This window comes from Notechis scutatus, chromosome 2 (assembly GCF_049901735.1).
Source record: "Notechis scutatus isolate UNSWTSFEM ecotype Mainland chromosome 2, rNotScu1.2, whole genome shotgun sequence".
NCBI classification, from domain to species: domain Eukaryota; kingdom Metazoa; phylum Chordata; class Lepidosauria; order Squamata; family Elapidae; genus Notechis; species Notechis scutatus.
Genome location: NC_142010.1, coordinates 265,228,855 through 265,254,367, shown reverse-complemented (window position 1 = coordinate 265,254,367; position 25,513 = coordinate 265,228,855). Strand labels below are relative to the sequence as shown.

The 25,513-nt window shown below is 45.7% G+C and overlaps 1 protein-coding gene across 1 annotated transcript in view; it reads right to left on the bottom strand.

Annotated features, from left to right (window-relative positions):
- Positions 1-3,516: 3,516 nt before the first annotated feature.
- The window catches only part of LOC148132624 (maestro heat-like repeat-containing protein family member 7), a 43,642-nt gene continuing 21,645 nt past the window's right edge, over positions 3,517-25,513 (bottom strand). Inside the window, exons 10-20 of the mRNA XM_087954240.1 lie at positions 19,499-19,646; positions 18,811-18,992; positions 17,617-17,754; positions 14,518-14,632; positions 12,892-13,035; positions 11,296-11,472; positions 7,986-8,135; positions 7,073-7,198; positions 5,920-6,022; positions 3,812-3,877; positions 3,517-3,692 (exon numbers count right to left, since the gene is read on the bottom strand). Of these exons, the coding sequence (XP_087810366.1) occupies positions 3,517-3,692; positions 3,812-3,877; positions 5,920-6,022; positions 7,073-7,198; positions 7,986-8,135; positions 11,296-11,472; positions 12,892-13,035; positions 14,518-14,632; positions 17,617-17,754; positions 18,811-18,992; positions 19,499-19,646 (1,525 nt within the window). The remainder of the gene's footprint in view (positions 3,693-3,811; positions 3,878-5,919; positions 6,023-7,072; positions 7,199-7,985; positions 8,136-11,295; positions 11,473-12,891; positions 13,036-14,517; positions 14,633-17,616; positions 17,755-18,810; positions 18,993-19,498; positions 19,647-25,513) is intronic.

Genomic DNA, 25,513 nt, shown 5'->3' with positions numbered 1-25,513 from the left:
TCAGCATTGTAAAAAATACAATTGTTGTAATAGAGTGGTCAAAGTTTGGAACGCTCTATCTGATTCAGTTGTCTCAGCTACAAATGTTCACAGTTTTAGTGACAAATTCACTTCTGTGGACCTCACTTCCTATTTAAGAGGTCCATAAGGGGAGTGTTCATAAGTGTCTTTGTTTTATTTTTATAGGTTTGTTTATCTATAATGTACACCGAAGATGGCATTTTTATTTATTTATTTCTTTTTGTCAAGCGATTATAAGATAACAGGTAAAAGTATAAACATAGCTATGAATACATGAAATGGGTACATATAAGTAAAATAAAAAGAAACAATAGGACAGGGACGGTAGGCATGTTGGTGCGCTTATGCACGCCCCCTACAGACCTCTTAGGAAAGGGGTGAGTGAGGTCAATAGTAGACAGTCTAAGGTTAAAGTTTTTTGGGTTTGGGGAAGAAACCACAGAGTCAGGTAGAGGATTCCAGACATTGACCACTCTGTTGCTGAAGTCGTATTTTCTGCCATCAAGTTTGGTACGATTAACCTTGAGTTTGTATCTATTGTTTGCTCTTGTATTTTTATACAAAAAATGTTGGGCCCACCCGCCCGGCTGGGCTCCCATACTAACCGCTATTTCCTGCTTTTGGAGCGCAGCTGCTTTGCGCGGCACAACATATTGCTGTGCAACAGCTGTTCAAGACACAGGGAGAGTGCAGGATTGCAGGTGAGTAGGAAAACTTCTGCGCGTGCGCAAAGCACGAGTTTGGCACATGCAAAGCGTGCCCACCAAGCCACGCCCACCGAACCAGTGCTAAACCACTTCGAAATCCCACCACTGCTTTGAGGTGATTGTTTGCATTAGCAGGCACCTCCCCTGACGACTTGCCCTCTGTGCTTGAAGTTGAGGGCCCCTTACCAGAGGGAGCCCCCTTGGTTTTTGAAAAAACTAATCCCCCTTACCAGAGGGAGCCCCCTTGTGGAGTACCGTGAAGCCGTTACCATGGCAACTCCACAGTCCTGTATAGTAGAACCCATTTTAAGGCGCAACAGGCTGTACCTTAACAGAACTTGAATCCAAAATGCACACTCTCACTGTCAAAGGTACTGTGATTTGACACTATAGATATAATTCATTCCTTTACATTTCAGCGGCCCAGGCATTCCAGAGTTATGCTGGAACACACACACACACACACCCACACACACCCACACACACGTGTTGTGGCTCGGAGGTTTGAGCCTGCTTTGTCAGAGGTCGAGGACTTGGTAAATGAGGAAGAGGAGGAATTGGCTCTGAGGTTTGAGCCTGCTTTGTTAGAGGATTTGGAATTGCCTTCCGCCCCAGGGCTTTCCTCCTCGGCAGGATCTTCCCCCTGATTGTGCCTCAGGTGTCGGCAGATAATCAGGAGAACGTATCAGAGCCTCTGACTGAGGATCAAGCCGAGGAATGCTGGCTTGATGCGAGGCAACGGCGCAGGCAAAAGTGTAAGTTGCAACGTAAAAGGAAAGGACGAATTAGAGACTGAGATGAGGGACTGACACGCCCCACAGAGAATAAAAGTGGGTGTGTTCGCTCTGAGAATTTGTTCGGGACGTGTTAGCAGCTCCGAGGGATTCTGTGTGTATGGCGATAGCCTGTGATTTATGTTCTTGCTTTATTATCGGACTTGGCAGACAGCTTGTGTGAGACTGCCAAGGACTTGCCTGGCCAAAGGAATTTAACCCTGTCATTACTGGTCTTGTCTGCTTGTGTATATTCCTTTGGAAACTTGGACTTCTCACTTCGTTGGCACAGGTGAGACATAACACACATGTATGTATGTATTTATGTATCTATGTTTATGTATGTACGTATGGTATTCAGCTTTGTTCGGGTATTTTCCCACGTCATTATAGTTGTGTTTTTAAAGTTGTAGCGACTGTGCTGTGTTAGAATGGTTTTTTCTTCATCCTGATTGGTTGGGAGTCTTGGTCTATGTTTATTAGTCTTGGCGTTTGTAAACACAGACCAAGACTCCCAACCAATCAGGATGAAGAAAAAAACCATTCTAACACAGCAGTAGGCTAGCACCAAATTTAAATCAGAAACGGCTGTGAAAGCCTGACTCACAGATGAACACAATACACAAGCCTGATGATGGCAGATGAGATTCTGCCGAAACGTCGCTACAACTTTAAAAGCACAACTACAATGACGTGGGAAAATACCCAAACAGAGCTGAAAACCATACTGTGATGACCCGTAGTCTCTCAAAATAACCCAAAACCCAAAACATATATTAAAGTCCAGTAAAGCCTTCAACTTAACTTCACTGTTTTATTAGGCACAGTTTAAAGTCACAAAAGTAAATAATGAGGCAAACAGAAAACCAAAACAAACCACAGTGATGAGAGTTCCAAAGCAAGCCAAGATAACTAATTATAAACTCCAGGAAAATAACCGAGAAAAGTCCATGGGAAGAATGCCAGCAAAGATAAGCCTCTTTCAAAATGAACACTAATTGACTTCAGCAATTCTAACTGTGCAGTTGCAAACTTATATACATAGCTCCCACCTGCAAGCCACGAGGAGGATCATGGTAATCTCCTCCTGAGTAGACCTCGCTTTTCCCTGATCCTCTCCTCCCTGCGTGACCTAGGATGGATAGGGGATAGGCCTGGATCCTCCTCTGATTGCTCAGACGGCCTCTGCCCTTCCCCAGCCTCCTCCACCACCTCTGGAGCCACACTCCCACTCCCTGTCGGCTGTTCCTCCTCTTCCTCAGAGTCAGAATCCACCAGAAGCATGACACATACTGTATATACTCGAGTATAAGCCTAGTTTTTCAGCCCATTTTTTGTGCTGAAAAAATCCCCCTCGGCTTATACTCGAGTCAGATTCCCTCTGAAAAAAAATGGTGTGGAGTCGCGGCCTCCGGCGGCAGCGACTCCCAACAGCCCCAGCCGGGAAGGGAAAGGCAAAAGCGCTTTGCCTTTCCCTTCTCGAGGCGGCGGGACTGGGGCGCGCCGGCGGTAGTGACTCCTGACTCAGGGGGCCTCCGAGGGAGGGGAAGAGAGTGACTCCTGCCTCCCGCTGTCATCATCATCTTCTTCTTTTGGGTTAGTGAATCAATTAAACCTTTCATGATAGTGAGATCGTTTCCCAAATTAATTATTTTTATTTTTGAAATTTACCAGTAGCTGCTGCATTTCCCACCCTCGGCTTATACTCGAGTCAATAAGTTTTCCCAGTTTTTTTGTGTAAAATTAGGTGCCTCGGCTTATATTCGGGTCGACTTATACTCGAGTATATACGGTACATATAAATACCCGCGAAAAGAAAACACACACACGCGCGCACACACAGACGAATGGATAGATATAGATATAGATATAGATATAGATATAGATATAGATATAGATATAGATATAGATATAGATATAGATATAGATATAGATATACACACTGAAGATGGCATTTAATTTCGTCGTATGAGGTGCAATGACAATAAAGTAAACCATTAAATTCTTTAAATGATTTATTGCGGGGTCTTAGGGGGCTGTATGGAGATGCTTCCAATGACTTTGGCGAGGAGCTGGCTACTAACTAGATCGGGGTTTACTCGGTGGCCACATTGTCGAAATAGTTCTTCTAATGATGCAGCTGCCACCTGAGCCACTGAGGGTTCACAATCGCCTTCCAGATCCCGGAGAGCTGAAACGAATCCAAAAAGCAAATTATTTCCCGGAACAACCTGGAGGACCAACCCTTATCAGCGACAGGGCTTCTGGAGAAAAAGTTACTGCTTCAAGCTAGGGAACTTTTAAACTCACCGAGGTAAACTGCTTCTAGTTGACTGGAGGGAACCACATCCTGTGTTAAATACGGTGCGCAGCAGGCTAGACACATAAATAGAAAACGTTGATGGAGTTGGCAGAGATGGCTAAATCGACTGCTTTGATTAAAGGAAAAAAAAAAATCACCATTCATCTGTTTCTACTTGGGACAGTCGCTTTGGGAACCTTATGGGATGGTTACAGGAATTGGGTATGTCTAGTGGTCTAATGAAAAGAAGGACTGGGGTGACATGATAGCAGTCTTTCAATATTTCAACCAACCAACCAATCCGAATAGAACTGGAAGGGACCATGGAGGTCTTCTAGTCTAACCCCTTCCTCAAGCAGAAGATGCTATACTAGCATTTCAGACAAGGAGCTGTCCAAGTCTCTTCTTAAAAGCCTCCAGTGATGGAGTAGCCATAACTTCTGGAGGCAAACTGGTCCACTGGTGAATTGTTCTTAATTCCAATTGCTTCTCTCCTTGGTTAGTTTCCATCCCTTGTTTCTTGTCTTGCCTTCTGATGCTTTGGAAAATAGGTTGACCCCCTCTTCTTCAGGGCAACCCCTCAACTACTGGAAGACTGCTATCATGTCCGGTCCTTATTTTCTCTAGACTGGCCATACCCAATTCCCCCAACCATTCTTTTTTTGTTTTTAAAGAAGTTTTATTCAGTTTTCCATATTTTAACATTTCTCTTTTTTTTTGGGGGGGGGGAAATTTAATGAAATTTAAAAGGAGAAAAATCATGCACTGATCTGATTTATATATGCGATGTAGTTTTAAAGGGATTATTAAGTTTAACGTTTGAAGTAATAACGTTAAATGTTTTAACGAGATTTAAAAGGGGCGAAAATAAATGAATTTATAACTTAGAGGTGGCGCACTTATATTGAGATTTCAGGGGGGAAACCAATTTATAGAAGAAGTGTCTTTTTTTTTTTTAAATTAGAATTTAAGATGAAATAGACAAATGTGACAGTTAATAGTACTAAAGCATAAAGATTATGAAGTTATCATAAGTGAATTAAATAATGAGATAAATATTTGGAATAATACAATAAAATAGAAAATGTATATAAAAGCACTGTTAAGATAAGGAATTGGATATAAAAATTGAATATGTAATCATGGTCATATTTGTATGTGTATGTGAAACCTGTAATCACGCTGTTCACTCAACAGAGACGTCCTCCAACCATTCTTCATGTGGTTTAGGCCTTTCATTATCCTATTTGGCCTTCTTTAGCCTTTTTCCAAAGTCTCCACATCTTTTTTTGTAATGTGTTGACCAAAACTGGATGCAGCATTCCAGGTGTGGCCTTACTAAGGCGTTATGAAGCGGTAGTAATACATCACCTGATTTTGATTCTATGCCTCTGTTTCTACAAGCAGTGATTGTATTAGCTTTGTAATTTGTATTTGAGGGGGCAGCCGCAAGGAAGGGGTGTGTGTGTTCAACCTATTTTCCAAAGCACCAGAAGGCAGGGCAAGAATCCATGGATGGAAACTGATTAAGGAAAAAAAGCAACCTGGAATGAAGGAGAAATTTTCTAACAAGTGAGGATAATTAATCAGGGCAACGGCTTCCTTCTAGTGGTTTTTGAGGGCTGCATGCAATGAAATTTCATTTTAATGTATGCCGATTAGTGTACATTTAAAGGGACAATAAAGTTATTCAAAGTCTCTCTAGGTCTAACTTTTGGGTGTTCCCCACTGGAGGCTTTTAAGAAGAGATTGGCCAGCCACTTGTCTGGAGTGGTATAGGGGCTCGTGCTTGAAGAGAAGGTTGGACTAGAAGACCTCTTAACAATTTATCCCTTTTTGATAAATTGGGCCAATGGGGGCTGGGAAGGAGACAGGGAGTGGAAATCATAGCAAGGAAGAAGGCTTCTGAAACTCAAAAAATTGTAACAGTTACGGAGAAGCCACACGGTGTAACAGCAACTTCCAGCCTGGTGCAATAGTCCTTAATTCTGCAGGGTCTGTGTGTGTGTGTGTGTGTGTGTGTGTGTGTGAGATAGTGATCAGCGTGCATGGATTTAAGCTGCCTGTCTGTCTTGCTTTTCCATCCCCTTCTTCCAAGTTTTGCATTTGTGCTTACCAATTAATTGGGCAGCTGCCTCTCGATAAAGAGGCTTTCTGTTCCGCAGGAAATCCAGCATTTGGTCCAACATTTGGGAGATGTTTTGCTTGCATTTATTCATCTGGGGAAAAGAAGGCAAGAAAGAAGCCAATGAACTCTATAGCTTCCTTTTTTTCCACAAAGGGGCCTCTTTCTTGGTCAGGTTTCTAGTCCTCATGCCCTCAATAACAAAGTCTTCAATGACATATTATGTTGCATTATATTGTATTGCCTCATACTGTACGATCCTAAACTAGAATATTATTATACTATACTATATTTTATTATACTACATGATATTATTTTACTATAATGGAATGTACTATCCTATTCTACAGTACAATACAATGCAATGCAATACAATGTAACATTATTACATTATATAGTATGGTATATGTACAAATACATTTATGTTATTAAAGACAATAATAAATAGGTTGTAGGCCAATCTCTTTCCTCTTCGCATTGGGGAGACCAGGAGGGCCCCGCAGGATGGATCTGAGCATCCCGTGGGTCCCATTTGGCCCTTGGCCCTTATATTTCACACCCCTGGATCAGGGCAGCCTACCTTCCAGCCCGATCTACCCAAGGATAACAGGAAAGAGGGCCAGCCAGGCACTGACTCGGTCTACCCAATGCAAAGATGAAACATGCATGCAGTTTGGGGAGTGGAGTTGAGCTGGCCACGCCCACCCAGTCGGCCATTCCTGAGGTCAACCACAGCCCTGATGCAGCCTGCAATGAAATTGAGTTTGACACCCCTGCACTAGGAAATGGAGAGTTCTAGTCTTGCCTCAGTCTTCATAGCCAGCTGGGTGATTTGGGAGTTCTAGTCCCCCCTTAGGTATGAAAGCTGGATGGGTGATTTTGGGTCAATCACCAGGAGATGGAGAGCTCTAGTCCCTCCTTAGTCATCACAGCCAGCTGGGTGACTTTGGTTGCGGTCCCTCTCTTTCAGCGCAACCCACCTCACAGGGTTGTTGTGAAGGAAATCGGAGGAGAAGAAAAAAGTATTAGGGATGTCCACCATCTCGACTTATTTATAAACAAAGGTGGGACGAAAATAAAATAAAATTAAACGGTCAGCATACAACCATCTGGAACAAAACAAGCCAGCTTGGCTCAGACTTACGACGATGGCGCAGATGTCCTTGTACATGCTATGGGGACTGCTGTACATTTCATAGTTGAACAAGTCACTGGGAACCTCCTTCCAGTCCATGAACGTGACGCAGGCACTGAGAGCGTTCCTGGAGACCTGGGCCAAGGGGGGAAAATGGCGTCAGGTAACCCGCTTCTGATTTTGTCCGTGTTCTGCAGAGAAAATCCCAGCCTTCTCCTTGCTCGGGAGATGGGAAAGTGGAGAAGGACTTTCCCAGGGCTCAGAGATGGCCGGGCAAAAGGGGCAGGGATGACCAAAGCGACTCCGTCCTGAAAGGAGACCCCTCCCAACAATCTCCAACAGGGTGATGGACAAGCTAACCAGGTGCCCCATCTCTCTACAGGTAGTCCTCGACTTACAGTTACAGCGGAGCCCCAAATGTCTATTATTAAGCGAGGCAGTCATTAAGTGAGTTTTGCCCCGTTTTACGATCTTTCTTCCCACCATTGTTGAGGGAATCTCCGCAGGGGTTAAGCTAGTAGCAGGGTTGGTAAGGGAATCTGGCTCCCCTGGGGTTTTGGTTGTCAGAAGGTCGCAAACGGGGCTCACGTGAGCCTGTTTATACATAAGTGCCTACTAAGGGAAATAACTAACAGGCAGAAAACAACACTCCCACCAACACTGAAATGGCCAGCCATTTCTTCTAGAACTGCTGATGTTACCTAGTTGGGTCATAAAATGTCTGCAAGAAAATAACCAAGCCCAGAGAGCACCAAGGATCCCACAGTCCTCCTCTTCTCCCTCCTCCTCCTCCTCCTCCTCCCTCCACAAACCCCACTCCATGCTACCATTGATGATGTTTCCCAGTTGGGTAAAGAAAGGTCTATAAGAAAAATAACCAAGCTTAGAGACCCCCACAGTTCTACCCAGCTTTTCAACTCACTTCTTTGGTCCGACCATCTGAAAGTTGGATCAATAATGGTACAAGGCTCTGCATAATATTTTCTGTCACATTTCTGTCCTGGATCTCCTTCACCCCTTTCAAGAGCATGCCGAAAAGAGAGATGGAATTAACCCGCAGCTCGGTGTCTTCCTACGAAGGAAGAGAAACAGGTGAGTCCCTCCAATAGCTGAATAGTCAAGATCTTGTTGATGACCCAAGCTCTGTAAAGGACCTTGGAATACTCATTTCTAATGATCTAAGTGCTAGAGCCCACTGCAACTACATAGCCAAAAAGGCATTAAGAGTTGTTAACCTAATCCTACGTAGCTTTTTCTCTGGTAATATCACACTACTAACCAGAGCATACAAAACATTTGCTAGACCAATACTCGAATACAGTTCATCAGTCTGGAACCCACATTACGCATCTGATATTAGCACAATTGAGAAAGTCCAGAAATATTTCACAAGAAGAGTTCTCCACTCCTCTACTCGCTGTAGAATACCTTATGCCACCAGACTTGAAATTCTAGAACTTGAAAACCTTGAATTACGCCGTCTTCGGTCTGATTTAAGCATGGTATATAAAATCATACATTGCAATGTCCTACCTGTCAATGAATATTTCAGCTTCAACCATAACAACACAAGAGCAAACAATAGATACAAACTCAAAGTTAACCGCACCAAACTTGATTGCAGGAAATATGAGTTCAGCAATAGAGTGGTCAATGTCTGGAATACTCTACCTGACTCTGTAGTTTCTTCCCCAAACCCCAAAAACTTTAACCTTAGACTATCTACTATTGACCTCACCCCTTTCCTAAGAGGTCTGTAGGGGGCGTGCATAAGCGCACCAATGTGCCTACCGTCCCTGTCCTATTGTTTCTCTTATTCTTCTTTTATTTTTCTTATATGTACCCATTTCATGTATTCACAACTATGTATACACTTATACTTATTATCTTGTAAACAATTGGCAAATCAAATAAATAAATAAATAAATAAATAAATAGCTGAAAATCGATGTAGCTCAGTGCTCAACTGTTGGGTTCTTGGTGTGGTTAGTGGCGGCCATGCAGAAGGACCTTTAAGTTTGCAAGAGAAGAACACACAAGTTCAGAGCATACCAAGGACCCAAGAGGTTTTGACTTTCTCCCTCTTGGTATCCTGGCAGTCCGTCAAATCCTGGAATGCTGCTATCATGTCCCCCCTAGTCCTTCTTTTCTCTAGACAAGCCAAGCCCAAATCCTGCAACCATTTTTATTATGATTGAGTCTCCAGGCCTTTAATCATCTTAGTTGCTCTTCTTTGCATTTTTTCCAAAGTCCTAATCGCTTATTTGTAATGTGGGGACCAAAATTGGATTCAGTATTCCAGGTGTGGCAGTACTTAAGGTTTTACAAAGCGGTACTAATACCAACACTGACACTAACACTAATATTAATATCTGATTTTGATTCGTTGCCTGTTTATACAATCAAGGAATATATTGGCTTTTTTGGCTGCTGCCACACTGGGCTGGCTCATGTTTGAGTGATCGTCCACTAGGATTCCAGGGTCCCTCTCCCAGTTACTGGTTTTGAGCCCTACCTAGCTTAAAACCTTGCTCTTCTCCACATGAAATTTCATGATGTTGGAGAGGGCCCATTGTCCAAGTCTGTCAAGATCTCTTTGGATCCTGAGCTCATCTTCTGGGGTTATTCCTGCCAGTTTAATGTCATTTATCAGTTGTCATTTGTCACAACTACTCTCTAAATAAACAATTTGGTTTCAGAAAAAAAACTATCCTGCAATCTGCAACTCTTACACTGTAAAAACATATGGACTACACAACTCAATCAGGGCAAAGCAATAGATGCAATCTACATAGGCTTCTGTAAAGCCTTTGATTCAGTGGTACACGACAAACTACTCCTAAAACTAAAATCTTATGGTATCTCTGGACACCTGCATAACTGGATAGAAGCATTCAAACAGACAACAAATGGTCAAAATTGGGAGCGTCCTATCAAATTCTGTACCTGTCAACAGTGGTGTTCCCCAAGGCAGTGTTTTAGGACCAACTCTCTTCATACTCTACATAAATGACCTCTGTGATCATATTAAGAGCAACTGCGTTCTCTTTGCTGACGATGTAAAGCTATTCAACACTACAGACAATACTGCTACCCTTCCAAAAGACCTCGACTATGTATCAGAATGGTCAAACCGATGGCAACTTCAAATCTCAACAAATAAATGCTCTGTCCTACATATTGGCAAAAAAATAATAATCAGAAAATAAAATACAAGCTGAATAGTCAAGACCTTGTTGATGATCCAAACTCTGTCAAGGATCTTGGCATACTCATTTCTAATGATCTAAGTGCTAGAGCCCACTGTAACTACATAGCCAAAAAGGCATTAAGAGTTGTTAACCTAATCCTACATAGCTTTTTCTCTGGTAATATCACACTACTAACTAGAGCATACAAAACATTTGCTAGACCAATACTCGAATATAGCTCATCAGTCTGGAACCCACATTATGTATCTGATATTAGCACAGTTGAGAAAGTCCAGAAATATTTCACAAGAAGAGTTCTCCACTCCTCTACTCGTTGTAGAATACCTTATGCCACCAGACTCAAAATTCTAGACCTAGAAAACCTAGAACTACGCCACCTTCGGTCTGATCTAAGTATAGTATATAAAATCATACATTGCAATGTTCTACCTGTCAATGAATACCAGCTTCAACCATAACAATACAAGAGCAAACAATAGATACAAACTCAAGGTTAACCGCACCAAACTTGATTGCAGGAAATACGACTTCAGCAATAGAGTGGTCAATGTCTGGAATACTCTACCCGACTCTGTAGTTTCTTCCCCAAACCCCAAAAACTTTAACCTCAGACTGTCTACTATTGACCTCAACCCTTTCCTAAGAGGTCTGTAGGGGGCGTGCATAAGCGCACCAACGTGCCTACCGTCCCTGTCCTATTGTTTCCTTTATATTTTGTTTTATTTTTCTTATATGTATGCATGTATTAATAACTATGTTTTTACTTATACCTTGTAAACAATTGTCAAAAACAAACAAATAAATAAATAATAAATAAATAAATAAACTTCTCCAGCTGTCTCTAGCGGGGCTCAAGGATCATCTGCAAGCCTACACACTGTTTTATATCACCATAACCTGTTGTGGCTGAACTATTTCTAAGCATTTTCAATCAAGTTACACTTGTGCAGGTGGTACCCAGGCCATCTTGATGGGAGAAAAAGAGCGAAAGAGAGAGAATAGTTGATTTGTCTGACTTACATTAGCAAAATACTTCACTAGGTGTGGGATCAGACAGACAGCCTCGTATCCATACGTTTCCACATCCAAGTGTCGGAAGACATATTGAAGCGTCCTTAGAGCTTCGTTGGCTAAGCTCTTATCTGGATGGCTGACACAGTTGATGACAGGTAGTAGAAGCGGCTGCAAAATCTTGTTCTGGATGAAGCAGGGAGAGAAATGAGCAATTAAACAGGGTCCCTGGAATTTTCTAAGGCTAGCAGAGGTCATGACAAACACAAAGAAGCAGAGGTGGTGTTCAGCAGGTTCTGACCAGTTCTGGAGAACCGGAAGTGGAAATTTTGAGTAGCTCAGAGAACCGGAAAATACCACCTCTGATTGGCCTTGCTGTCATCTCTCCTCTGACTCCCGCTGGGTCTTCTTTGGTTGTCCTTAACAGGAAAATGGAGCTGGAAAGCAGGTTAGTGGGGTGGGGAGGGAATGGGGATTTTGCAGTATCCTTCCCCTGCCACACCCCACCAAGCCACGTCCACCGAGCCACACCCACAGAACTGGTAGTAAAAAAATTTGAATCCCACCACTGCATAGAAGCCCACAGAACATAGAATCACAGGGTTGCAAAGGAACTGGGTGATGTTCTAGTCCAACCTGCTGGTCAAGCAGGAGATCCTATATCACTCTGGACAAATGGCCGTCTAGTCTCTTCTGGAGGAAGTCGTTCCAATGATTAATCATTCCCAGTGTCAGGAAATTTCTCCTTAGATCTGGGTCGTATTATGACCCTGGTGGAGACTGACTCTGAGGGAGAGGAGGAACATCCGACAGGGAGTGGAAGTGTGGCTCCGGAGGTTGTGGAGGAGGCTGGGGAAGGGCAGAGGCCGGCTGGGCAGTCAGAGGAGGACCCAGGCCCATCCCTTCTCCATCCTAGGGCACGCAGGGAGGAGAGGATAAGGGAGGGCCTTGATCCTCTTCATGGGCTACAGCTGTGATAACTGAATAAGAGTTTGGACCTGCGTACTGGCAAAAGCTGTTTTATTTTGGTCTGAAGTTATGTTGGTTGGCGTCTTTCCAACAGACTGTGCCTTGTTATCTCCTTGAATTTGGTAAATACTTCTCCTGTTCCGTTGTGGAAATGTCATCATTTGTTTGGGTTTTTTTTAAATTTCACCTCTGTCTGGTCATTAAGTTCGGACTGTTTTGCTTTCTTTTGAAGACTATTTTTGAGTACGTTTTATCTCCAACTGAATATTATTGAACAGTGGGGCCAAGTTGGAGGCGTTAAAGGACATTTATTTACGTTTTGGATTTTGTGACGTTTGTGTTAACACTCTGGGTCATCACAGGTTGGTTCTCTCCTTGGTTAGTTCCCATCCCTTGCTACTCGTTCTGCTTTCTGACGCTCTCCAAGAGGATCTGTCCTCAAGTTTATCCTTCAGATCTTCCAGGGATGCCCCCATCTTTGTAGAAGAGACACCACTCTAGCTGAGTCCTTCCTCTTTCTGGCGGTTGTCTCCTTCTCCTTCTTCTATCCCTCCCAGCCTTGTGGACTTCCCAGAAAGTGAGGTCACACCTGCTACTCCCTGGAAAATCAGTCGCTTCCTGCACCTCCTCTCTTACCTCCAAGGGGTGCTGAAGTAGGTATCCCAGTCCACGAACACTAAATATTTGTAGGAGAAGATACGATTGGCTCATCCATTTGTGAAGAACATCCAGAATGTCCTGCATCATAAAATATTGCCCAACCTCCGGGTGGTACAGCAGCTGAGGAGGAAGAGTTGAGATACTGAGCATTAGCAAAGCAAAGGAAGGGAAATTTCCTAAGAGCCTCTACTAGGAGATGCCACATTCGTCCATTAAGAGGAAGGAAATAGAAAATAGTCCTCATTTAGTGACCACTGAATGTTGCAACGGCACTGACAAAAGGGACACGCCCATTTTTCAGACTTATGAGCATTGTACCATCCACACCGTCATGCGACCAAAATTTGGGTACTTGCAGATTAATATTTATGACAGTCACAATGTCCCAGTGTCATAGGATCCCCTTTTGTGATTTTCTGATGAGCAACGTGTCTCTCCCTCCCTCCCTCCCTTCCTCCCTCCTTCCTTCCTTCCTTCCTTCCTTCCTTCCTTCCCTCCTTCTCCTTCCTCCCTCCTCCTCCTCCCTCCCTTCCTTCCCCTCTGAACCTTCCCTCTCCTTCCTTCCTTCCTTCCTTCCTTCCTTCCTTCCTTCCTTCCTTCCTTCCTTCCTTCCTTCCTTCCTTCCTTCTGATCCTTCCCTCTCCTTCCTTCCTTCCTTCCTTCCTTCCTTCCTTCCTTCCTTCCTTCCTTCCTTCCTTCCCTCTGATCCTTCCCTCTCCTTCCTTCCTTCCTTCCTTCCTTCCTTCCTTCCTTCCTTCCTTCCTTCCTTCCTTCCTTCCTTCCTTCCTTCCTCCCTCCCTCCCTCCCCCTCCCTCCCTCCCTTCCTTCCCTCTGAACCTTCCCTCTCCTTCCTTTCTTCCTCCCTCTCTCCCCCCTTTGTTCCCTTCCTCCCCCTTCCTCCCCTCCTCCCTGCTTTCATCTCTCTTTCCTTCTCTCCCTCCCTCCCACAACGTCTGGAGGCAAGCCATTCCACCAATTAACAGAATAACAGAAGACCTTGGAGGTCTTCTAGCTCAACCCCGGCTCAAGCAGGAGACCCGCTACCCGGGGTGGGATTCAGCCGGTTTCGGACCGGTTTGAGAGAACCGGTTGTTAAATTGACATCTAATTCGCCAAACCAGTACTTGAACCGATTGGCTGGCCCCGCCCTGCCCCCCCCTCCCAGGAGTCTCCACATGGCCCCTTTTGGATGCAGGTAAGCGCAGGGTCCACGTGGAGGCTCGGGGAGGGGGGGGGAAATGGACCAAACCAGAAGTTCTGGAAATGGGCCTGTTTCCGGCTTCCGGAGGACCTGTGGACCCCGGGGGAGGCTGTTTTCGCCCTCCCAGAGGCGCAAGGGAAGCCTCCGGACTCTGGGGAAGGCGAAAGAAGCCCCTCCCAGGAGTTCTAGTAGGCCACGCCCACCATGGCCACACCCAGCCAGCAACCAGGAAGTCAACCGGTTCCTGGGATTTTGGACTCCCGCCCCTGCCTCTCCTTCGAGGCCTCCAGGGATGGAGCGCCCACAACTTTCTAAGTTTCTAACCAGAAAGTTCTTGTGAACCCAGGGCAAGCTTTCCCTCGACCTCCAGGATGTTGGGGTGCATCCCAATGTCTTCTCACCTCCGAGAAGAAAACCATCCCGATGGTCTTCTCCCTTATGTCTGGATGGCGCAGGTATATGTTGGCCTGTCTGAACATCGCCTTGAGCTCCACTTTAGAGAATGAGAACAAGTTCCTAAAAGATCCGATGTGGAAAGGTCAGAACAACCAAGCTACAGATATCATGATCTGAACGGTCAACAAAGAGATGGAATGAAATACTCCATTTACAGAATTTCTCCCCCTCCCTCTCTTTCTCTCTCTCCCGCTCCCCTCCTGTTCTTCTCCCTCTCTCTCCCCCTCCCTCCCTCTCCTCCCCTTTATCTCCCCTCCCTCTCTCACACTTTTACCCTCTCTCCCTTTATCTCTCCCTCTCCATCTGCTTTTCCTCTCCCTCCCTCTCTCTCTTATCTCTTTACCCTTCCCTCCCTGTCCTCCCCTCTATCTCACCTTCCTTTCTCTCTTTCCCACTCTGTTTCCCTCCCTCCCTACGTTTCTCTCCCTCCCTCCCTCCCCCTCTCTCCCTTTTCTCTCTGTCTGTCTCTCCCTCTCCCCCTTCTGTTCCTCTCCTTCCTCTCTCTCACCCACCCTCTTTCTTTCTATCCCTCTCCTCCTCACTATCTCACCTTCCCTCTCTCTTTCTTTCCCCCTCTGTTTCCCTCCCTGCCTCTCTTACTCTCTCCCCCTTTATCTTTCCTCTTCCTTTCCTCTTCCTCCCTCCCTGTTCCCGTTTCTCTCTCCCTCTCCCCTTCCCTCCCTCTTCTCCCTCTCCCCCCCTGTCCCTTTCTTTCTCTCTCCCTTTCTGCCTCTCCTCTTCCCTCCCTCTTCCCTCCCTCTCCCTCTCACCCTCCCCCACCCTCTCTTTCTCTCTGTCTCTGCCTCTCCCCTTCCCTCCCTCTTCCCACTCTCCCTTTCACTCTCCCTCTGCCTCTCTTTCTCTCTCTGCCTCTTCTTCCTCTTCTCCCTCTCCCCCTCCCTCTCCCCCTCTCTCTGCCTCTCCCCTCCCTCCTCCTTCTTCCCTCTCCCTCTCCCTCTCTCCCTCTCTGCCTCTCCCCTTCCCTCCCTCTTCCCACTCTCCCTTTCACTCTCCCTCTGCCTCTCTTTCTCTCTCTGCCTCTTCTTCCTCTCCCTCTTCTTCTTCCTCTCCTCTCTTCTTTCCTCTCCCTCTTCTCCCTCTCCCCCTTCTCCCTCTCCCCCTCTCTCTGCCTCTCCCCTTCCCTCCCTCTTCCCTCTGCCTCTCCCCTTCCCTCCCTCTTCCCACTCTCCCTTTCACTCTCCCTCTGCCTCTCTTTCTCTCTCTCTGCCTCTTCTTCCTCTCCCTCTTCTTCTTCCTCTCCCTCTTCTCCCTCTCCCTCCTCCCTCTCCCCTCTCTCTGCCTCTCCCCTTCCCTCCTTTCTTCCCTCCCTCTCCCTCTCCCTCTCTCCCTCTCTGCCTCTCCCATTCCCCTCCTTCTTCCCTCCCTCTCCCTCTCCCCCTCTCTGCCTCTCCCATTCCCTCCTTCTTCCCTCCCTCTCCCTCTCCCTCCTCTCCCTCTCTGCCTCTCTCCCTTCCCTCCCTCTTCCCCACTCCCCCCATTCACCCTCCCTCTGCCTCTCTTTCTCTCTCTGCCTCTTCTTCCTCTCCCTCTTCTTCTTCCTCTCCCTCTCCCTCTCTCTCCCTCCCTCTCCCCTCTCTCTGCCTCTCCCTTCCCTCCCTCTTCCCTCCCTCTCCCTCTCCCTCTCTCTCTCTCTCTGCCTCTCCCCTTCCCTCCCTCTTCCCCTCCCCATTCACCCTCCCTCTGCCTCTCTGCCTCTTCTCTCCTCTGCCTCTTCTTCTTCTTCCTCTCCCTTCTTCTTCCTCTTCCTCTCCCTCTTCTCCCTCTCCCTCTCCTCTCCCTCCTCTCTCTGCCCCTCCTCCTTCCTTCCCTCTTCCCTCCCTCTCCCTCTCCCTCTCTCTCTCTCTCTGCCTCTCCCCTTCCCTCACTCTTACTCCTCTCCCTTTCACCCTCCCTCTGCCTCTCTTTCTCTCTCTGCCTCTTCTTCCTCTCCCTCTTCTTCTTCCTCTCCTTCTTCTTCTTCCTTCTTCTTCCTCTCCCTCTTCTCCCTCTCCCCCTCCCTCTCCCCCTCTCTCTCTCCTCTCCCCTTCCCTCCCTCTTCCCTCCCCCATTCACCCTCCCTCTGCCTCTCTGCCTCTTCTTCCTCCTCCCTTCTTCTTCTTCCTCTCCCTTCTTCTTCTTCCTTCTTCTTCTCCCTCTCCCCTCCCTCTCCCCCTCCCTCTGCCCCTCCCCTTCCTTCCCTCTTCCCTCCTCCCTCTCCCCCTCTTTTCTCTCTCTGTCTCTCTGCCTCTCCCCTTCCCTCCCTCTTCCTCCTCTCCCTTTCCCCCTCCCTCTGCCTCTCTTTCTCTCTCTCTTTTTCCTCTCCCCTTCCCCCTCTTCCCACTCTCCCTTTCACCCTCCCTCTGCCTCTCTTTCTCTCTCTCGCCTCTTCTTCCTCTCCCTTCTTCTTCTTCCTCTCCCTTTCTTCTTCCTCTCCTCCTCTTCTCCTCTCCCTCCCCCTCCCTCTCCCTCCTCTCTCTGCCTCTCCCTTCCCTCCCCTCTTCCCACTTCCCATTCCCCTCCTCTCTGACTCTCTGCCTCTTCTTCCTCTCCTCTCCTCTCCTTCTCCCTCTTCTTCTTCCTCTCCTCTTCTTCTTCCTCTCCCTCTTCTCCCTCTCCCCTCTCCCTCTCCCCCTCTCTCTCTGCCTCTCCCCTTCCCTCCCTCTTCCCTCCCTCTCCCTCTCCCTCTCTCCCTCTCTGCCTCTCCCCTTCCCTCCCTCTTCCCACTCCCCCATTCACCCTCCCTCTGCCACTCTGCCTCTTCTTCCTCTCCCTCTTCTTCTTCTTCCTCTCCCTTCTTCTTCCTCTCCCTCTCCCTCTTCTCTCTCCCCCCTCTCTCTGCCTCTCCCCTTCCCTCCCTCTTCCCTCCCTCTCCCTCCCTTTCTCTCTCTCTGTCTGCCTCTCCCCTTCCCTCACTCTTACTCCTCTCCCTTTCACCCTCCCTCTGCCTCTCTTTCTCTCTCTCTTTTTCCTCTCCCCTCCCGTCTCTCTCTCTCTCTCAACCACTGCAACTTGTAGCCAAGCTCTTTTGACTTTTAACTTCTCACCGGACCAGGTGGAAAATCGCTTCAAAAACACTGTCTGGGGTCAATAGCATTTCCCAGCATCCCAGCATCCCCAAAGTGTTGTATTCCTCCGTGTATCCAGCACGCACAATCAAGTTCTGGACCGCTTGCACGGCAGTGCTAAACAAACACAGGAACAAGAGTCAGTGCCAACCATTCAGACGACCTCCTCGCCCCCCAGCAAAGCCCCGGATGCCAATCTGCCTCCTGATAGCCATGATTGAACCAAGCCATGATGGTTGGCAGTGTCTATGGGCCAACCAGGGGTGGATGGTGCCTGAACTTAATTACGATGACTTACAGCAGTTCGTTTAGTGACCGTACAAAGTCACAACACCCCAGAAAAATGTGACTTATGACCGTTTTTCACCCCTTACGACCGTTGTAGCATCCCTATGGCCATGTGATCAGAATCCAGACCATCGGCAACTGGCTCATATTTATGACGGTTCATGAGTCACGCTTTAGGAGTCACACTATCCCCTTTTGCAACCTTCTGACAAGCCAAGTCGCTGGGGAAGCCGGATTCATTTAACAACCATGGGACTAGCTTAACCAACACAATTGTGGAGAAAGATCAAGGGAGGTACTAATACCACTCTGTAAAGCCTTAGTAAGACCACACCTAGAGTCCTGCATCCAGTTTTGTTCACCACATTACAAAAAAAGATGTTGAGGCTCTAGAAAAAGTACAGAGAAGAGCAACCAGGATGATGAGGGGACTGGAGGCTAAAACATACGATGAACGATTACAGGAACTGGGCCTGGCTAGTCTAGGGAAGAGAAGGACCAGGGGAGACAGGATAGGAGTCTTCCAATGTTTGAGATGCTGCCACAGAGAGGAGAGGGTCAAGCTATTTTCTAAAGCACCCGAAGGCCAGACAAGGAATAATGGATGGAAACTGAACAAGGAGAGATTTTTCAACCTGGAAATAAGGAGAAACTTTCTGACAGTGAGAACAATCAACCAACAGAACAGAAGTTGCCTTCAGAAGTTGTGGGAGCTTCATCCCTGGAAGCTTTCAAGAAGAGATTGGACTGCCATCTGTTAGAAATGGTGTAGGGTCTCATGCTTGGGCAGGGGGTTGGACTAGATGACCTACAAGGTCCCTTCCAACCTTGATGAACTGTTATCTGTTATTAAAGTATCCCGATTGGGCCGAGGAGATTCCTTACTCCAAGAAGTTGACTTGTTGGGAATTATCCATTATTTGGCTTGGTCGTCTTGACCCTCGTTTGCCGGCTCCAAGGAGAAAATAAATCTGCGTCACCAGCGCGATGAGCAGCTGAGGGAATTTGTTTTGGATAGCGTCCGTTGCATCAGGTAACGAGAGGATGAAAGACAGGGCATTGGTGGCCTAGAAACGGGATGAAAGGAGAGTCACCAGGTAATTTAGATTCATCATCATCATCATCTTCTTTAAATGACCCCATAATCCCTTGAGGGGTGGAGTCTGAGCAACTGAATGGAGTTGGATGTTTACTGGCCAGATGCCCTTCCTGTCACCAATGCAGAGTTTTGTTCAGCAGATACATTACCATAGAGAGAGAGAGAATAGAGTGCCCAGAGAGAAAAGTATCTGCCTCTCTTTAGAATCCAACACACAGCCTCCTGATTGTGAGGGGAACCAGATTACTTAGCTTACAGAGTACCAAAAGTGGAACTCCTTTGATGTGGGCCAACCAGGAGAAAACTTTGCTCCAATTTCAGGCCCCCACCTCTTTGCCCACTCCCTCCCTCCCACCTGATCTTAATAGGGAGGCCCCTGAGAGGTGACTCTCCTCTTCAGCCCCTTCCCGCTTCCCTCAAGGCCTGCCCCACATCTAGATAAAATGAAAACAGAGCCGCTGGTCGATGGCTTACCGCAATGGGCATGATGGATTTGCTATTTCTCCTTCCGCTCATTTCTGTGGTGGGGTCTTCATCCTGGAGCCTTTTGAGGAGGGGTTTCATGACCCTCAGGTTGGCGTATGGATCTGCCACCAGAGCCCTCCATAGCTCTCTTGCGGTTCTGTGGAGGCGGAAAAATAGATTGGGGGGAAAAAATCAGCCTCTTTCCCCATTTTGGAAAAGTCCAGATATATTAACTGCCCCCACAATGGAAGAAAGAATTAGAAAACCGATGGCATGTGTGTGTGTGTGTGTGTGTGTGTGTGTGTGTATTATGCCTCACCTGTATCCACAGGTGAGCAATCACAATTCTGAAGTTCCAAAAATATAAGCAACCAAAAACAAACCCCAACCAAGATAACTGCTGAAGTTTTTCCAGTCCTCAGCAGTAATTCCGATATCTGTTTAGCAAAACTGAAGTGCTTATAAATCACAATCCTTCAGAGAATCTTCACAGGACTTTCGCTCTAACAAGACACTTTGCTTCTGGCAAATTTCTCAAGCCAATCCGTTTCCTTTTATCCCCTAAGGGGGCGTGTTAGTCTCATTAATTAATCATTGGCTCAACGCCTCTTTCCCAATTGAGATTGACGTCTCAATCTCCGTCTATTTCTCACATCAAAGTTCTCCTCCTCTCCTGAAACCTCTCGCACGTTTTCCTGATTATCTGCCACCAGCTGCTGCGTAATCAGAGATGGAGACTCGGGGGAGGTAGAAGACTCTGACAGCTCCAATAAATTAGGTTCGTCTCTCATAGCCAAGTCCACTTCTTCATCCTGGCTACCCTCAAAATCACTCAGCAATGCAGGCTCAAATCTCACTGCCAGATCCTCTTCACTTGAGCTCACATCTGCCAACGGAACAGATTCAAATCCCGGAGTCACAACATACATACATACATACATACATACATACATACATACATACATATATACATATATACATATATACATATATACATATATACATATATACATATATACATTATACATATGACGGAACAATACAGAAGCCTGATGATGGCAGATGAGATTCTGCTGAAACGTTGCTACAACTTTAAAAGAACTACAATGACGTGGGAAAATATCCGTACATGTAAGTACCGCGAAAACTTAAGAAAACAAATATATATATATATATATTTTCTGAGGTTCTCGCGGGTATTTGTATGGTGGATCTTTGGTTATTCGGGTTTTCTCCCGCGTAAGATTGGAAGTATCTAGGTAACGTTTCGATGAAGTCTCATTCATCATCTTCAGGCTTCTGTCTTCAGCTCTGTGCTTCTCAGAGTAATGTGAGCTTGCAGCTGCTTCTTCCTTTTAACTGCTAGTGGGGGTGTGACTTGATTGGGTGGGGGCTTGGCTGTGTTCTGATTGGGTGGGGGTGTGTTCTCATTGGTTGGGGGGCTGTGTTCTGATTGGTTGGGGTTGGCCGTGTTCTGATTGGCTGGAGGTGTGTTCTGTTCAGGTGGGGGCTTGGTTGTGCTCAGGTTAGTCTTAGTTGCTGGGGATTTGAGCTGGTGAGCTGTGATCTTGCTGTTTGGCTTCGAGTTCGTGGTCGTGCCACATCTTCATGGTGGGGGTCAGTTCGCTTCATGTATGGCTCGGAGGGGTTTGAAGTGGGTAGTGATGCAGCTGCAGTGCGGCTTCTGGTCCGTGGTCGTGTCTCATCTTCTGTGTGGGTGTAAGTCTGCTTTCTACGTGGAAGTGGTAGCATCTTGTGTGGCCCTCGTGGGTGTGGGTCTGGTGTCATTCTTCATGTTAGGTACTCGTCTGTTCGTGAGGGCGGGTTTCCAAATGGCTGGTAGGCGGGAGGTGTCATCTCATTTATTCATGCTGTGTGGGCGTTTTTCTATCTCTATGGCTTCTCTGATTATTCTGTTGTTGAAGTGTTCAACATACACATATACATATGTATATGTATATATATGGTATTCAGCTTTGTTCGGGTATTTTCCCACATCGTTATAGCTGTGCTTTTAAAGTTGTAGCAACTTTTCGGCCGAATCTCATCTGCCATCATCAGGCTTCTGTATGGTGTTCGTCTGGACGAACTCTATACAGTGTTCGTCTGGACGAACACTACACAGACGTACACTATACAGGTAGTTCTTGGCTTACAACAGTTTGCCTCGTAACCACTCAAAGTGACAACGGCACTGAAAAAAGTGGTGTGACCTCTCCATCACAAGACCTACTGGCCACACAAAGCCCTTACAAGCCGAAGAACACCAACATTGGCCTTTCCTAAACGCTACTGAAGATGTCACCTAGCCTGGTAATGAAACATTTGGAAACTAACCAACAAGTTTTGAGAATCCCAGAGGTTGTGGGAGGAGGTGCTGGCTGCTTGTGAAGGAAGCAGAGGGTGAGTAGAAAAGAGAGAGGCAGTTTGAATTGCTTCCATTGCATTTCAGATTCCCAGAGGTTGTGGGAGGAGCTGCTGGCTGCTTGTGAAAGAAGCAGAGGGTGAGTAGAAAGGAGAAATATAGCTGCCAGTGCGCCTAACAATGCGCGAATCATATAACTATAAACCAAGAATACCAATAAGACATTTAGGGTAAATGCGCTTGAGATTGTGATTTTATTTTATTTCAAAATGACCGGCTTAGTTCAGTGTAATACTTGTTTTACCGGTGTCTTTCGCAGTACTCTTTTCAAACTTGGATACTGTCCTCTTTGTAAAAAAATTACCAGTCTACATGGACAGATTATCTATCTAGAATCTCTAATCTGTGCTCTCCAAGCAGAAATTAGGTGTCCAATCCAGCCATCTATTGAGCTGCTGTGCTACCAGCCCCACTACCACAAAGATCACAAAGATCCTACAGGAAAAGGGCAGTATGGACAACCATGGGATCTGGCAGGGTGAGAGCTGTGGACCATAAACACAAAGCTTTTGCTGCGTCCCAGCATAACAGATAGAGTGCCCTTGCTGACCTTAATTGGGACACTAAAGTGACAGGTCAAGGTAGTTGTGATAATGATAACTGAAGTAAGCTGGGGATCATGGTCCTAGAAGAAGAAGTTACTTTGGAAAGGAGAAAGTGTGAATCAGGTATTACACACCAGTCACACAAGAAGAGCAAGACATCCAAAAAGAGAAGCCACCTTCTGGTTGGGGACTCAATTGTAAGGGATGTAAATTTAGGAAAGGATACGGAGGTTTTGAAAGAGGTCAGGTGTCCACCAGGTGCTACTGTCAGCAGAGACAAGAAGCGTATTCTTAAGATAGTCAAGAATGCCAGCAAGGATTGTGATGTTGATGCTATTATACATCTTGGTACAAATGATCTATCCCAGAAGGATGTACTTTCTGTTCAGAAAGACTTCCAGAGCTTGGGGTATGAACTTAGTAATATGGGCTGTAGGCTTATCTTTTCAGAGGTTCTACCAGTACACAAGGAACAAAAAGGGAAAGGGCAGCGTGTAGCAGAGTTTAATGTGTGGCTAAAGGAGTGGTGTAAAAGGGAAGGCTTTGGTTTTATTAGTCATGATGTCTGCAGCTGGTCCAATGAAAAACTGTACAAAAGAGATGGTTTGCATCCATGAAAGAAAGGGACTGAGTTACTTGGCATTAAATTCACAGACTTCCTGGATAAACATTTAAACTGAACAGCGGGGACAGAGAATTAATGGATTCAGAACATTTCTGTCCCCAGCAACCTAAAACTAATAAGGATACCAGTGCATGCAAAATAGAGGTTTGTGCAGGTAAGATTATCATCCTTGATGCCAACCAAAACCAAGCATTTAATAGTGAGTGCCATACCATGTGCACTAATCAAACAGGTGGCAAGAAAGTAGGGGCAGGCAGGCACAACACAGGTTATGTAGACAGTAAACACAGTGTCAGACATAAAGATCTCAAGTGCCTATATACAAATGCACAAAGTCTGGGGAACAAACAGGGTGAACTCAAACTACGAATACATGAAGGTAAACATTATATAGTTAGAATAACAGAAACTTGGTGGGATGAAACCCATGACTGGAACATACTGGTAGAAGGATACAAACTATTCAAAAAAAAAAAAAAAAACCCAGACCCCATAAAAGAGGAGGTGGAGTTGCACTGTATGTAAAGGACCACTATATTGCTACAGAAATGCATGAAACCAAAGATGAATTCAATTTAATTGAACAGTGTGATTAATGATTAGTGTAATTAATTGATTAGGCTGATTGTTGCTTAGGAAAATTATTTGACTAGAGAGATTACTGCAATTGATTGATTGGTGTGATATTGGCTATATTGATTACCCAAAATTGTTCCACTAATTAATTTAATCAACGTACCATCTTAACAAACCTACCATGCCAAGAAAAAAAATCCAGTGCCAAACCACAACCTAAAGAGAAAGTAATCCCCATCAATGAACCACAAGACTCCTGCACATGCCTTAAATGCTACAAAACTCTAAAGGATAATGAAAACTCCATCAAATATTCTCTATGTAACAAATACGCTCATCATGACTGCAAATGATTCAATACCTAGAATCATCCAATGAGTTTCCATATCTCTGCAAATCATGCAGACCCAAACTGGATCTGTCTAAAAGAGTTGATACCATTGAAACCATTGATAACATCCCTTAACACCATAGTAGCATCCCTGGACACCTTAAAAGAAAGATTATCCAACCTTGAAAAAAAAGACACAACGCAAAAACCTGCACATCCAATAGCTACAAACCACATCTCTACCCAACAACCACAACCCAATCCACAACCCAATCCACAACAAAACATAAGCCAGACAAATAATGATATCCCAATCCTTATCAGAGAAGCTGTTGAGCGTGAACGGAAACGTCCAAACACCATCTTATTTGGTTTAGAGGACATCAATGATAATGATGACATCACAACTGTCCGAAACATCATCAGTGATTATCAAGCATCAACCATCTCCCCTGATGAAATACTTGACATTTCCTGCATTGGCAGAGAGCTCAAAAACAGAGACGGCTCTGTGGCCCCACGCTTCTGCAGGGTCATTTGCAAAAATGAATCAAGCAAACATAAATTCATTTACACTATAAATTCACTCGCCAAAACCAACACCAACCATAAGAACCTCCGTTGTCGCCCTGACCTAACCATACAGCAACGTGCCCGCTCCTGTGTACTCCGCGCTGAACTCAAAAAATGTCTAGACAATGGAGAGAAGGACCTGTACTGTCAGCCTTCAAGATTTTCTCCCTTTGCTTTGCATCTTTCGGCTGTCATAAGTAAAAGGGGGGAATGGTTATGGGAAGTGAGCTGGAGGTGTTACAAACCAGAACTGTATAAACTGGGGAGGGGTACATTCTTGCTTAGGTTTCTATCCTATGCTATGCGCAAGCTGCAACCCTTTATCAAACTATATCAAGGTCAACGGACAGAAGCCTCATCACCACCTGGAGATGCCCACATGATGATATACACAACTTTTAATTGGATGAGCCAATTGAACTATTGGGGGTGGGAACATTGCCATTACTTTGTATAAGTGATTTACGTGCCCATTTTCTCAGATTCAGAATTCTTTTGTTGCTACCACTTGATTTCCAGTAAAAGATAAATCTGATTAAAGGAGTCTAAGTATTTCTTTCTTGGATTTTGAATGGAGCACCAACTGACATGTACATTGACTACCATGCTGACTGTATCAAAAGTAAGTCCCACAACCCACAACTCAGCTTTAACCTTCAACCACAACCCTACCTCAACCAATCCACCATCACCCAAGACTAGGCACGCACGCCCCTAACTACTTCAATTCCAACTACTGCTGGCCTTAAATGCAAGCTACTCAATGCAAGAAGCCTTGTGAATAATTTCTGAATTTCTCCTCTTACTAAATATGGCTAAATTCGACATCATATTTGTGTGTGAAACATGGCTCAACGCATCTCTCCCTGACTCCATTACCACAGTAAGAGACTATCATGTTTACCGATCAGATCGTGAAATTCATAAAGGAGGTGGTGTTGCTATCGTC